The 14,536-nt window shown below is 37.8% G+C and overlaps 1 protein-coding gene across 1 annotated transcript; it reads right to left on the bottom strand.

Annotated features, from left to right (window-relative positions):
- Positions 1 to 537: 537 nt before the first annotated feature.
- On the bottom strand, positions 538 to 13,511 carry LOC129456448 (myosin heavy chain, fast skeletal muscle-like). The gene is made up of 41 exons (XM_055223595.1): positions 13,488 to 13,511; positions 13,239 to 13,280; positions 12,917 to 13,146; positions 11,848 to 11,991; positions 11,609 to 11,765; positions 11,478 to 11,505; positions 11,285 to 11,396; positions 11,084 to 11,176; positions 10,942 to 11,005; positions 10,583 to 10,681; positions 9,823 to 9,926; positions 9,608 to 9,746; positions 9,421 to 9,539; positions 8,925 to 9,074; positions 8,672 to 8,842; positions 8,289 to 8,595; positions 8,151 to 8,221; positions 7,996 to 8,083; positions 7,804 to 7,921; positions 7,537 to 7,660; positions 7,330 to 7,466; positions 6,999 to 7,254; positions 6,656 to 6,898; positions 6,268 to 6,444; positions 6,046 to 6,191; positions 5,795 to 5,885; positions 5,331 to 5,720; positions 5,115 to 5,241; positions 4,920 to 5,038; positions 4,658 to 4,854; positions 4,396 to 4,579; positions 4,161 to 4,326; positions 3,927 to 4,051; positions 3,379 to 3,687; positions 3,111 to 3,314; positions 2,912 to 3,037; positions 2,666 to 2,836; positions 2,488 to 2,592; positions 933 to 1,028; positions 721 to 852; positions 538 to 636 (listed from the first exon to the last, which is right to left on the bottom strand). The coding sequence occupies exons 3-41, from the start codon at positions 13,124 to 13,126 to the stop codon at positions 622 to 624; spliced, it is 5,814 nt and encodes a 1,937-aa protein (XP_055079570.1). The 5' UTR covers positions 13,127 to 13,146; positions 13,239 to 13,280; positions 13,488 to 13,511; the 3' UTR covers positions 538 to 621.
- Between the last annotated feature and the right edge of the window lie 1,025 nt (positions 13,512 to 14,536).

The following is a 14,536-nucleotide window of genomic DNA, read 5'->3' as shown; positions in this document are numbered from 1 at the left end:
TTAAAACCTCTTCTTAAAACCTTTCAGTCAGGTCCCTCTCCTCCGACGCACCTGTAGCCCAATCAGGTGTGCAGAGTCCATAGTACATCTTTTAAAAGATTGTCAAAATTTCAACTTTGGGACTCCATACATATTGGTATTTCAAAATAAATACACTTTTTTCGTTTTATTTTAATTAATTAATTAAAGATTTTATTTTAGGATATTTTTTAGTTTATTAAAATCTGTATAATTTCTATTAATTATATTATAGCCTGGAGATGAGTCATTTGTGATAAAATAATTTTTGAGTTGTTTGGTGTTATTATTTGTGTTTTTCACTAGTAAGATGTGATGGATTTTAGTGATTGATGTTGTTTAATGAAAGTCAACTGAACATATTTCCAAGGGTGGGATTCAGTCTGGGCTGTTGTGTCTATGGAGATCTATAAACTAATGGCCAGATGGTTGTGGTGAATCTGAATGTATTGAGCATGTAGCAAAATGAGATCCATTTTTGAAATGGAATACCAAATAGACAAACATATTACAGACACCTTTAAATGTTAAAATATGTTTTTATTGATATATATCAAGTGGGTCATATTTTATGAACCTTTGATTTGAGGGGGAGGATCAATTTTACTCTGCCTCCACCTGTAAAACATAAAATAGTGGTATTAAACAGTATCATTTAACATACAAAAAAGGATACAAAACATGCCTGGTATTAGATACTACCTTTCCAACTTCACGGCTTTTGGCTCTGAGCTTGTTGACCTGGGACTCAGCAATATCAGCACGCTCCTGAGCCTCCTCAAATTCATGCTGAACCTTCCTGAGTCTGGACATGTGACCGTTGGCTTGCTCCTCCTGTTAATGCAAGTTGTATTGATTTTGAGGTCAATAGGAAACATAGTACTATTTTCTAATTATAGCATATTTTTACTTACAGCCTCCTCAGCCTGTCTCTTGTAGGATTTAACTTTGAGCTGAAGTTTGTCCACAAGATCCTGAAGTCTGATCACATTTTTCTTGTCCTCCTCAGTCTGCAAACATAAAAATGCAAACAGTTAAAAATACTGATGATAATATAATAATAATAATAATAATAATAATAATAATAATAATAATAATAATAATAATAATAATAATAAGAAGAAGAAGAAGAAGAAGAAGAAGAATGGTGATAATAGTGCAACTGTCCTATTTTTACCATGGTATCAATGATAATCTTTATGTCAAGTAACATTTACTAAAGCTCTGCTGCAGAATATTTCACCAAACCATTAACCGTTATACATTTATTTAGTTATTGTTGCTTTGTTACTAAAAAAAAAAAAAAAAAAAAAAAAAGAACAAAACAAACCTTGAAAAACATGCATGCTTACTGTGAGTGGATTTCCTCTCCACAGACCTGACTCAAAACATGGCCTGCGACTTTGGAGTAAAATTTTCTAGGGCTTTTTGTGTTCCAGCTGTCATGTCGGGAAAAAACATGTGCAGTATATAAGGTAAGATATAGTTTATTGTTCATGTAGTACGGGAATTAGTCTCAAGGACTGAATGTCTTCAGTTACAATATATCACAGTTTATGTACAGTATAGTAATGACTCATACAAGTAATAAAAATAGGAAATGCCTAAATTAGTGAAACTGCTGATTCAATAAATGAGTCATGTTACATTATTACTCTTTGTTACATTTAATTCTGGCTTTTGATGTGAGTGTAGAGCTTTGCGTTAGCATGAAAGAATATAACACGGACAACCAACAGCAATGTAGGACTGGACTATCAATATTAAACTTAGATTTACAACTACGGTTACAACCATAATTTCCCTAACATGGTTTTGAAATGAAGCTAGACAGAATTTTATGAGGGATGGGTATTTAGATTTCCACAATATGACTGAGAAAATTGGTCTACCTTGGACAACTGTAACCGACCATCAGAATGCAAAGGACTTGAGTATGCTTCATAGAGCCAGTGAAACAGCATCAGTAGAAAGTTAAAACTAGTGGCCTGGACTTAAAAGGTCCTTCTCCATCTACTACAGATAGCTTGAAAGAGGAGAGCAAAGTGTGAAAGAGGCAACATGGAGTGGAAAAAAGCCTTGATCTTAACTGAAGAGTATGTTGACCAGACTTGCTCCTGTTATTTTCCATGGAAGGAGGCTGGTTGGGGAAAGACAGTGGGTCTCGAAATATTACTGCCACAAAACACATTAACTTACTATTTGTGCCATAATCATTGCTTGTGTTTTTAATCAGAGTCACATTTAACAAACAAGATGTTCAATTTGCATATGAATTATTAAGTGAAAGACTAAGGTATGAGCGGATTATGCAAATGCAATTTTAAACATTCTCACAGCCCACTCCGCTTCGTATCTGACACATAATATACAAGTTATCTTTTTTTTTTTTTTTTTTTTACATAATGCATTTCAAGCCTACAGATTCACTTTCACGTTTTAATTTGGATTGTGAAGAGCAGAAATTACCTGGTAGGTCAGTTCCTTCACTCTACGCTCGTATTTGCGGACCCCTTTAATGGCATCAGCTCCCCGTCTTTGCTCAGCGTCAACTTCTGCCTCGAGCTCACGAACCTTTAAAAGATTAATGTAACTGTTGTTATTTTGGCTATACACTGATTCAATAAACATTTTAGTTGACACATACTCTGGACTCCAGTTTCTGGAGCTGCTTCTTGCCGCCCTTCATGGCCAGACTCTCAGCCTCATCCAGACGGTGCTGCAGGTCCTTGACAGTGACCTCCAGGTTCTTCTTCATCCTCTCCAGATGAGCACTGGTGTCCTGCTCCTTCTTCAGCTCCTCTGCCATCATGGCGGCCTGAAATGTTGATCATTGTAAATTTTCTCTGGCATAAACTGATTTTGGCACTCGTGTTTAAAACAGTTGGCTCACATCAGTGATGGCCTTTTTGGCCTTCTCTTCAGCATTTCTTGCTTCTTGAATAGAATCATCCACTTCACCTTGAACTTGGACCAGATCAGACTCCAGCTTCTTCTTGATGTTCATAAGACTGGTGTTCTGTTTGACAGAAACATATTTGTTTATATTTTCTGTTTTACATTGTCTATATTGCTGATTTCAAGACCCAAACCTGAGAGTGAAGCAATCCAACACGCTCACTGGCATCCACCAACTCCTGCTCAGCCACTTTGCGTGCTCTCTCTGTCTGCTCCAGAGCAGCTCTCAGCTCCTCAATCTCAGCCAACATCAGACCATTTCTGCGTTCCACCATGGCCACCTGCTCCTTCATATCTTCCTGTCCTCTGACGGCATCATCAAGGTGCAGTTGGGCATCCTGAAAACATTGTATGGTGGTCATTTTGAAGGCAAGCTTCAACTAAATGTGCCTTGTTCTTTACCTTGAGCTGGCCCTGGACATTCCTGAGCTGTTTCTGGGCTTCAGCTGCCTGTCTGTTGGCATGGCTTAGCTGAATCTCCATCTCGTTCAGATCTCCCTCCATCTTCTTCTTGACTCTCAGGGCATCATTCCTGCTCCTGACCTCAGCATCCAGAGTGCTCTGCATGGAGTCAATGATTCTCTGGCTGTTCCTCTTTATCTGCTCCATTTCCTCGTCTTTTTCTGACAGCTTCCTGTCAATCTCTCCTTTGACCTGGTTGAGCTCCAGCTGAACACGGAGAATCTTGGCCTCTTCATGCTCTAGAGTGCCCTTATGAATGAAATTGAAGTCATACATCTGTGTAATTGTCCTAACATTCAGGTGGGTTCCATATATTTTGATATTGGCAAAAGATTGTGGAAACATAGTAGTAACACATGCATATGTAACACCATTTAAACTCAGATGTAAACATTGGTTAACCAATAGGTAATCAGCATTTCCAAGATCTGTATTAGTATTGGCTCCAAACATTTCAATATCTGTTTATTTGTGCAATGTATTTGTACCTCAGCTTCTTCCAGGGCAGTCTGTATCTCAGATTTCTCTGTCTCAACACTTTTTTTGGCCTTTTCCAGCTCATGAATGCTCTTTCCAGTTTCTCCAATCTGCTCAGTCAAATCGGATATCTCCTCTGAGAGAAAAAAATAGCAATTTTTTCATGACATAATTTCTTCTGCATACATAAAATATACATTATGCAAAAGGCTGAAAAAATGCGACAATGGGGAAAAAAAACATACGCTGCAGGTTCTTGTTCTCTCTCTTCATGGTCTCCAGCTGATCCAGGGCCTCCTCATAAGAGTTCTTCATCTTAAAGAGTTCAGTGCTCAGAGAGCGAGCCTCCTTCTGGGCACCCTCCAGTTCAGCTTGGCCCTCCTCATACTTCTGCTTCCACTCTGCCAAAACCTGAAGAATATTTTGGTTACATAAAATGTGTACTTATCATAAACCTTATTGAATATATATATTGTTTACTTTGTCAAAGTTCCTCTGCTTCTTGTCCAGATTGGCAGCCAAAGCATTAGCTCTCTCCACATCAATCATGAGGTCCTCCACCTCACCCTGCAGCCTCTGCTTTGTCTTCTCCAAAGAGGCACACTTGGAGTTCACAGCCTCAATAGATTCCTCAGCCTCCTGCAGACGCTGGGCCAGCTTTTTCCTGTGATAAAGGAATTGAGAAACAAAATTAGATACAAAATCCATGGAATTCCATGTCCAGAAGAAATGTTTTACTTACTTGGCTTCCTCCAGCTCCTCAGTGCGCTGAATAGCATCAGTCTCATATTTGGATCTCCACTGAGCCAATTCACTGTTGGCCTTGGACATTGATCTCTGCAGCTCAGCCTTTGCTTCCTGCTCCTCCTCATATTGCTCTCTGAGCAGATCACAGTCATGTCGGGCAGACTGGACACCATGAGCCAGGGCATTCTTTGCCTGTGAAAATGTATAGTTAGTACAGTGTTGATTTATTTTTGAATATCTTTGAATTTACATTATACCTTGAGTTCTTCCTCAACATGTCTCTTCAGCTCTTCAATCTGCTGAGTGAAAGCCTGCTTGCCTCTGGTCAGCTGAGAAACAACAGCTTCCTTCTCTTCAAGCTGACGAGAAAACTCACCTGTAGTTGCAGCAGGATTTAGTTTTCACACACCGAAGAGTAAAATAGAAAAAGTTTTCAGCCTTAGGACTATTACCATTCTCTGTCTGGAGTCTTGCTCTCTGAGCATTAATGTCATTCAGCTGGCGGACATTCTCATCATTTTTGGCCTTGAGCTCACTCAGCTGGTCCTCAAGTGTCCTGCACATTTTCTCCAGGTTGCCCTAACCGTAAAAATGTGAAGAACTCAGTATTTTGCACGTTTGTCAAATGATGCCAAGGATGATGCATTTGTCGGTGTTATTGTAATTACCTTTGATTTAGCCACAGCCTCCATGTTGCTGGAGAGGTCATCAATCTCCATTTTGTACTCGCTCTTCTCTTTCTCCAGCTTCTGCTTGACACGCTGAAGGTTGTCGATCTGCTCTCCTAGCTCAGCCACACTGTCAGCCTGCTTCTTGCGAAGGGCTGCGGCTGTCGACTCATGCTGCAGGGTGGACTCCTCAAGATCACGACGCAGCTTCTGGAACTCAGCCTCACGTTTCTTGTTCAGCTCAATCTGAGCAGCTGTGGCTCCACCAGCTTCCTCCAGTCTCTCACTGATCTCCTCAAGCTCCCTGGAGAGGTCAGCTCTCTGCTTCTCCACCTTTGCACGAGCTGCTCTCTCAGCCTCAATCTCCTCCTCCAGCTCCTCAATGCGAGCCTACATTTGATCGTAGGAATAGAAATGTTTGACTTTGAACCATGACATTTGTCAGAAACAGTCCCAGTAATTACCTGAAGCTCCTTGATCTTCTTCTGAAGCTGAGCACCAAGAGACTGCTCATCCTCAATCTTGCTGAGGAGCTGGCTGGTCTCAAAGTCCTTCCTAAAATCACATTTTCATTTGTTTATCTATGTATGTATTATTATTATTATTATTATTATTATTATTATTATTATTATTATTATTATTATTATTATTATTATTATTATTATTATTATTGTACTGATCTATGTATTTATTATAAACTGTCAACAAAATATACTTTTTGATCTTTTCATCAGATTGCTGCTTATCATTCTCTAGGTCCATGATGGATTCCTGGGCCAGTTTCAGGTCTCCTTCCAGCTTCCTCTTGGCTCTCTCAAGGTCCATGCGGAGCTTCTTCTCTTGTTCCAGGGATCCCTCAAGCTATGAATTGTAATTAGAATATAATGTTATTTTGCTAAGATATTGAAAAGGGAAATGAATGACTATATGACCATACATCATCAACTTGCTGTTCCAGCTTGGTCTTGGCCTTGGTCAGAGTGTTGACTTTATCTTCCTCTGCCTGGAGGTCGTCCAGAGTTTGCTGGTGGGACTCTTGGAGGGCTTTCTTTTCTTTGGTCAGCTTGGCAATAGACTCATCTTGGGATGCCATTTCCTCTGTCAGGTTCTTCACCTGTGTGTGATTAAGTGTATATTTGAGTCTCATGATAATAATAATAATAATAATAATAATAATAATAATAATAATAATAAGAAGAAGAAGAAGAAGAAGAAGAAGAAGAAGAAGAAGAAGAAGAAGAAGAAGAAGAAGAAGAAGAAGAAGAAGAAGAAGAAGAAGAAGAAGAAGAAGAAGAAGAAGAAGAAGAAAATAATAATATTTTAACCTTGTTCTCAGTGGCATGTTTCTCTTTCTCCACTTTAGCCAAGGTGAGCTCCAAGTCATCAATGTCTTTCTTCAGCTCAGAGCATTCATCCTCCAGCTTCCTCTTCTTTGCTGTCAGCTCAGCATTGATTTCCTCCTCATCCTCCAGTCTCTCAGTTGTCTCTTTGAGCTTTGCCTCAAGTTGGATTTTGCTTTTGATGAGTCCCTCACATCGCTCTTCTGCATCAGAGAGGTTTTCCACTTCCTGTTTTCATACATACATGTATATTTACATAGCATCAACATTGTTCTGTACATATGTCTTTAATGTGTACAAAAGATAATCATAACCTATTGTTACTTACAGATGCCACTTGCAGCTGCAGATCATTCTTCTCCTGCAACAGGGAAACCATTTTTTCCTCCAGCTCTTTTTTCTTGGCCAAAGCAACTGCCAGGTCAGACTGCATCTTCTCATAGTTCTCTTTCATTTGACTGAGCTCCTTCTCAGTCTCAGCAGTCTTCAGAAGGGGTTTGATCTTAAAGTACAGTTTCAGCCATGGCCAGTTTTTCACATTCATGAAGGAGCGGATGTTGTACTGGATGGAGTAAATAGATTCTCTAAATATTGAGAAAATGAGAAAATTTAAAATGACAAAGTTGAAGCTCTTAGTGTAAAATATGTACTGTATGTACCTTCTCTCCATCATCTTGACAAATGTTTTCCTCATCACATATCCTCTGCAGAGAGCCTGAGTCATAGTCACCAGCTCAGCCAGTTTCTCATCTCTCATCTCCTCAAGAGTACCCAGCAGACCAGCTTTGAAGAACACCTGTTTTTGGTTCAATCATCTGTTAACAAGGTTGCCACATATGTTATCGATGAATTTAACTTAAGATTACCTTGGTGTGCCCAAACTTGTACTGAGTGTGATCCACATCAATGGAGCCAAGCAGCTTCTCTGAAGCTTTCTTGTTGTCAATGAACTGTCCCTCAGGGATGACACTTGCATTCAATACTTTGTATCTGTGGAAAATATATAGTTTTTTTTTTTTTTTTTCATTACCATTCCTAACTTGAAAAATGTATCTACAGCTTTACTGCATATTTCTTATTTTTCTGTATACTATTATCAATTCTTAAATGTGTTAAGATTAATATTTACAAACCTCTGTTTGAAGTCACCATAGAGGATTCTGCTGGGGAATCCCTTCCTGCAGATTCTGATACCCTCCAGCACACCATTACACCTCAGCTGATGGATGACCAGGAAGTTCTCCATAAGACCTGAAGATTATTATATTTTTAATTATTATTCACACTGTGACTAATTACAAGCAATACACCTCCAATATCCTTACCTGGGGTCTTAGTTTCATTGGGAATCAAGCAACGCACAAAGTGAGGGTGAGTGCTCTTCAGGTTGGTCATCAGCTTGCCCAAATTTTCCTGTAGATAATTAGATGGTTAATAATAACACCTCAAGTGGAATTACATATTAACCCCAAAAACATACTCTGAAAAGTGCAGATACAGTCTGGAATGAACCACCCTTCTTCTTGCCACCCTTCTTGCCACCACTCTCAGCTTTAAACAAAATATCCATCATTTTTTGTTAATCAATATTATTAATAATTCTTGGAGACTCTCTTACCCTCAGCCCCAGCACGGGCTGCATACAGGAAGCACAGCAGTTTGTTTGCAGATTTCATGTACAGCTGAACAACTGAGTCATTCAGTGGGTCCTTGTTCTTGTCCAGCCAGCCACCAATATTGTAGTCTACTGTGCCAGCATAGTGGACCAGTGCGAAGTGAGCCTCTGCCTTGCCCTTGCCAGGTTTTGGTTTCTCAAAGGCTTTGGTCTTGCCCAGATGTTGGTCATACAGCTTGTTCTTGAAGGTTGTGTCAGAGGCCTTGGGGAACATGCACTCCTCTTCAAGGATGGAGAAGATGCCCATGGGCTGTTAAATATTCATGTATGTTAGCCTTACCTAAAATATTTACTTAGTTATTAATTATGTATTTATAAAAATGTACCTTTTCAATGAGCTCAATGCAGGCAGCCAAGTCCATACCAAAATCGATGAACTCCCATTCAATGCCCTCTTTCTTGTACTCTTCTTGCTCCAGGACAAACATGTGGTGGTTGAAAAACTGTTGCAGTTTCTCATTGGTGAAGTTGATGCAGAGCTGCTCCAAACTGTTAAACTACATAAAAGAAAAGTCACATACTATTTAACCTCACAGTCATAGTGAGCATAATTTTTTTTCAAAATCGTGTTAAACTTACATCAAAGATCTCAAATCCAGCAATATCCAGTACTCCAATGAAGTAGGATCTTGACTGTTTAGTGTCCAACATCTCATTGATTCTGATGACCATCCACAAGAACATTTTCTCATAGATAGACTTGCATAGAGCACTGACAGCGTTGTTGACCTTTATGAACAAGGACAAAAATCACAAAAAAAGGCTGTGCACATTTGATCTAAGTGTATATGCATCTAGTAAAAAATAGAGATGGAGGGCATGTCAGCATTTTATTATAGAATCTACATGTCTGCATGCATGCATGAAACGAAAACTGTACAGTCTTTTCTCTTAAGTGGGGGCTCAACAATGCAGATATGTTTGTGAAAGAGTTGGCCGATGCAACCAGTTGCAACACACAATGGTGAAGTTCAATTTTGTGAAATTCTTTCACATTATGTTCTAGCTGCTTTTCACTTCATCTGAGATTTTGAGTAGTATTGCTGTATATTTGTATCATATCTTAATATACTACCTGTGGGACAGTTTGACCTTTGGTCACCATCTCGTTTCCGACCTTGACTCTTGGGTAGCACAGATTTTTCAGCATGTCAGCAGAGTTCAGACCCAAGAGATAGGAGATCTTATCAGCAACTAAAAGAATAATAAAAATATAGTAGATTTCACTTAAACAGTAATTAATGCAATTTCAGTCTTATTACCCTCATTGCCATCAGGCTCTGCCTGCTCTTCACGTTGCTTTTGCTTGAATTTCATGTTTCCGTGATGCATCACAGCACCAGTCAGCTTGTAGATGTTAATCTTCTCATCAGCAGTGAAGCCCAAGATGTCAATAGCTGTCTACAAAATGATAATACAGTACATTAACATCTCATGTTAATGTGAATTGTTTCTGTTTTTTTGTTACTTAACATACATCAGTTGCAATGAACTCCTCCACATCATTGATGCTCTTGACAGTGATTTCACCCTGGCTGATCATTGGGTAGTCATAGGGGTTAGTGGTGATCAGAAGTGCCTCTGGATTATAGAAAAATATAATTTGTTTAAGTAGCTTGTTTTGGACTTGGATTTCTGTATTATGGAGAAAAATTATAGTAATATTGATTATATAAAAATAAGGCATTTAAAGCTACCATCTGCAAGTTTACTTGAAGTGTTTTCACCTGTAGATGCCAGAAACCTGTTCCTCCCCTCACCTGGCCTTTGTTCAAGCTCACCTGTGGTCTCTGGTCTTCTTCTGTCAGGCCAAAACTGGCACATTATTAGACTAGTAAACTAAATAGCATCTAATGCTGGTATATGAAAATACTGAAAATACAACAGGGTTGGATCGCCAAATCAAATTACAGATAATAGCTTTAAATGTAATAATACATAAAATTGCATGTATTTCCTAGACATAAATCTACATTGGTTTGAATTTCTTATTTAGTATTTAAAGGTAAATGACTTATTCCTGAAATATAATATATATATATATATATATATATATATATATATATATATATATATAGAGAGAGAGAGAGAGAGAGAGAGAGAGAGAGAGAGAGAGAGAGAGAGAGAGAGAGAGAGAGAGAGAGAGAGAGAGAGAGATAGTTATATAGATAGATACTGTATATTAAGGTATATATACCTTAGTGTCTTGCCATAACATTTTATGTGGAATAACATACCCAGCAGTTCAGGCTTGTGGCCGGTCATGAGCTGGTAGAAGATGTGGTAGCTCCTCTCAGCAGACAGCTGGAAGGTCACACGGGATTTCTCCAGCAGATCTGTGATTGGAATTTGAATTTAATTCACAACAATGAAAAAAAAAAAAAGAAGATTTATCTTTGTATTTGAATATTGAAAAATCCACATTGCCCCAGAAATAAACACGAAATACAGACTCAATATATACTCATGTTCTGACTCCTCATAATTTTCTTGTCCTTACTTGAAAAATAACAAATGAGTTTGTTCTCTACTTCTTTCAGGAATATTTGGAGTTTAGAATATACAATGGTTGTTTGAAGACTGATTTCATACTCACATGTTTCAATATCAGCTGAAGCAAGTTTGCCAGTGGTGCCAAAATGGATCCTGATAAATTTACCCTGAAATGAATATTTTAAATTATTGCCTCCAATTATTTTCAGTTTTAATGTGTGTTTATTTTTATTGTTAATACTCACAAAGCGAGAGGAGTTGTCATTCCTCACAGTCTTGGCATTACCATAAGCCTCCAGCAGAGGGTTAGCAGCAACAATTTGGTCCTCCAGAGATCCCTGTTTTTTATCAAATGTACATTATTTATTATTTGTTGTTGTTATTGTTGTTTTCTAAGCAATAAAAAAATAAATAAATAAAATAAATAAATAAATTAATTGATTTACCCCCATTTTGCTTGCAGAAGCCTCAGGCTTTTTAACTCCAATAGCTGCAATTGTTGCGAAGTATTGGATGACACGTTTGGTGTTGACAGTCTTTCCAGCACCGGATTCTCCGCTAGTTTAGTAAGAGAATTTTAAGATTCAGGTATTGTTATAACATTTAGCTATACTAAATTAAAGCTATTACTATACTTACGTAATCAAAATAGACTGATTCTCGCGATCTAAAACAATGTACAAATTACTATTAGACATTCTTACATTCTGCTTTTTGTTTTTGTTGTATTTTTTTAGGATAATATTAAGGGCAAACACATTTAATCTCACCAGTGTGCATGAACTGATAGGCGTTATCAGAGATGGAGAAGATGTGGGGTGGGGCCTCAATCCTCTTCTTGCCTCTGTAGGCTGATACACAGACAGCATCGTATACAGGAAGCCACTTGTAGGGGTTCACCACGACGCAGAACAACCCAGAGTAGGTCTGGAACATATTGAATGTGCATAAGCAATTATTATTTCAAAGTTAGCAGTTTCAAAGATAGTTATATGTTGTGAAAACTCACGTAGATCATCCATGATGCATAACGGTCTTTGAGGTTATACAAAACACAAGGCTCATTGAGGTGGGTCATCATGGCCATGTCCTCGATTTTGTCATACTTGGGAGGATTCCTTGGGTGAACATCATCCTCTTTGACTGTTACAGTCTAATGAAATAGAACATTTAGTCTGTATTACACTATATCATGTTAAGATGTAGTGTAGTGCAATTTGGTTGAGCTGGATGTCAAGAGGATTTATCACATGTAATTAGATCAGGCATGCCCAAACAGTGGCCCGGGGGCCAAATGCGGCTCTCAGACCAATTTTTTTTGGCCCTCAAGCTTCCAGGTGAATTGGCCCATGTTACCTTAAACAGTGCTTTTTACTGTACATTTCTGAAACAAACATTTAATGTGTCCCATTGAAGATGGAGGTCTATGGCCCTCAATCGCCCTCAGCTTTGTTTGTATTTTTATATGTGGCCCTTAATGAGAAAGGTTTGGACACCCCTGAATTAGATGGATCAAATAAGATGTGTGTATGACAGAATTAGCTGTATTATGAGAAACTCAGGTGTTGCAGGTGTTAAAATGGCAAGAAGAAGACAGATAACTACATGATATTGCAGCAATAAATCCTCCAATGTACTTAGGAGATGCCAAGAAAAGTGCTTAATCCAACAAACTCCTCTATATTCTCATTTTGAATGTGACATATATTTACGACATTGTCATTTTTTTTAGTTATATAGGGTGTCCCAAAAGTCACTTCAAATTCATAACTTATTTGTTTCTAAATATGTTTATTTTATTTTTTTAGCGCATTTAGAGCTACATTTCCGACATTAAGGGCCAAACCGAAAATGGTGGACGCTTAAAAAACACATTTTTTTTTTAAATTAGGTCATTTTTACTTCCCCTAGTTTAAGTAGTAATAAGTTCAAGTGCAAGTGAACAATTATAATCGTATATACTGCCAAAAATCTCGGAAAGTTCAGTTTACCTACAGCTAAAATTTGGTGAATATAACTTAAGAATTATAGGAGCTATTGAAGATTTAAAAGTATAAGCGAAGCACAAAGCAACTTACCTTTGCACCAGGACCTTCGATCTCACATGTGGCTTTGCCACCCTCTCTCTTGACGAGTTTACATTTGAGATACATCTCCTCAGGATCCGCTACAAAGTAGGCTGACTTGGCATCAAAAGGAGAAGTTTGGGCCTCAATCCTCTCCTTCTCCGACTTCCGGAGGTAAATGGCCGCTGGGCCATAGGCCGCCATCTCAGCATCTGTGCTCATGATGGCACGGTATGGGGTGGCTAAAAGAGAATAAGTAATTTACATTAAATTAATGTATAAATAACTTGTGTTTGTTGGTTTAAAACTATTTTAAATAAGTCCTTTACTTTACCTTGCTTCCCTGCAAGTTTAGCTTGAAGTGGATGGGATGATGCTAAAAATATAACTTTGGTTACTGCTTGCACAAGTTGAAAATTTGCTTGTATATTCTTATTTACAGACGATAAGTTAATGTGTTAACAGTTTTACATAGCAACAAAATCATCAGTTTTTGTAAATGATAACAACATATGTTTTGCAGCACAAAGATTATAGATTAGGCTGTATAGAAGAGATGCAGACAGAGGGTCAGTGTACTCACCTGTACCAGAAGCCTATCAGTTCATGCACAAGTCCCAGAGCTCCCTCTTATAGAGGCTGGGATTGCATGGTCAGCACTACTCCCATTCTCTGTTTGGTCATGAACTGTCAGCATCCTATTCCTGATTTTTCTTAGTTTGTGGTTAAGGCTTATTTATTTCAATATCTTGAAACTCAAAAACACTTTGGGTTGCATCTTACATTAACTAAACTAACTTAACATTTGATTTGACTATTATCTACATATATTGGCAAATCAGTCAATAAAATAAAATGTATGTGTGTGTGTGTGTGTTGTGTGTGTATATATATGTGTGTGTGTTGTGTATATATATATATATATATATATATATATATATATATATATATATATATATATATATATATATATATGTGTGTGTGTGTGTGTGTGTATGTATGTATGTATATATACACACACACACACATGCACACATATATATGTATATATAATACACACAACACACACGTACACATTTATTTTACTGACTGATTTGCCAGTATATGTAGATAATAGTCAAATCAAATGTTAAGTCCTTTTAGTTAATGTAAGATGCAACCCAAAGTGTTTTTGAGTTTCAGTTAAAGGGCACGGCTCATGTGTCTGTAATAACAGATGTGGTATCATCCATATAAATTACATAGCTTGTCTGATATGCCCTTAGACGGGTGTGAAAAGTGATGGAAACTCAAGTGAGATCAAGACGAAAATAAATGTACCACACTGCATAAAATGAACTTCATCCAGATCCAGATTGGGCGTTACAAAAATAAAATGAATTGAATTGAATTAAATTGGATGCAAAGAAGCTGACATTAGATTATGTATAACAGATGTTTGTTGTTTTTTTTTTACCAGTGTAAATCATAAGACTTGAGGCAAAGCATGCCAGGAAGGACCAGAGTTATACACAGTGTAGGACAAGAACTCATAAGATAAAGTTGGTGATGATGATGATGATGATGATGACTGGAAATAGTATTAGTAGTTGTAGCATGGCTGTTATTGTTGTTGTTATTCATGTAATGTTT

Source organism: Periophthalmus magnuspinnatus, chromosome 8 (genome assembly GCF_009829125.3).
Source record: "Periophthalmus magnuspinnatus isolate fPerMag1 chromosome 8, fPerMag1.2.pri, whole genome shotgun sequence".
NCBI classification, from domain to species: domain Eukaryota; kingdom Metazoa; phylum Chordata; class Actinopteri; order Gobiiformes; family Gobiidae; genus Periophthalmus; species Periophthalmus magnuspinnatus.
The sequence above is the reverse complement of the archived record's forward strand: the minus strand, read 5'-3'. Positions and strand labels throughout refer to the sequence as shown.

Bases quoted from the DNA above. Each gene is read 5' to 3' on its own strand.
- LOC129456448 (XM_055223595.1), bottom strand. From the start codon at position 13,126: ATGAGCACAGATGCTGAGATGGCGGCCTATGGCCCAGCGGCCATTTAC. The intron at 11,506-11,608 runs GTGAGATTAAAT...ACATTGTTTTAG, and splicing joins CTATCAGTTCATGCACACTG to ATCGCGAGAATCAGTCTATT. The intron at 11,006-11,083 runs GTGAGTATTAAC...TATTCATTTCAG, and splicing joins ATGACAACTCCTCTCGCTTT to GGTAAATTTATCAGGATCCA.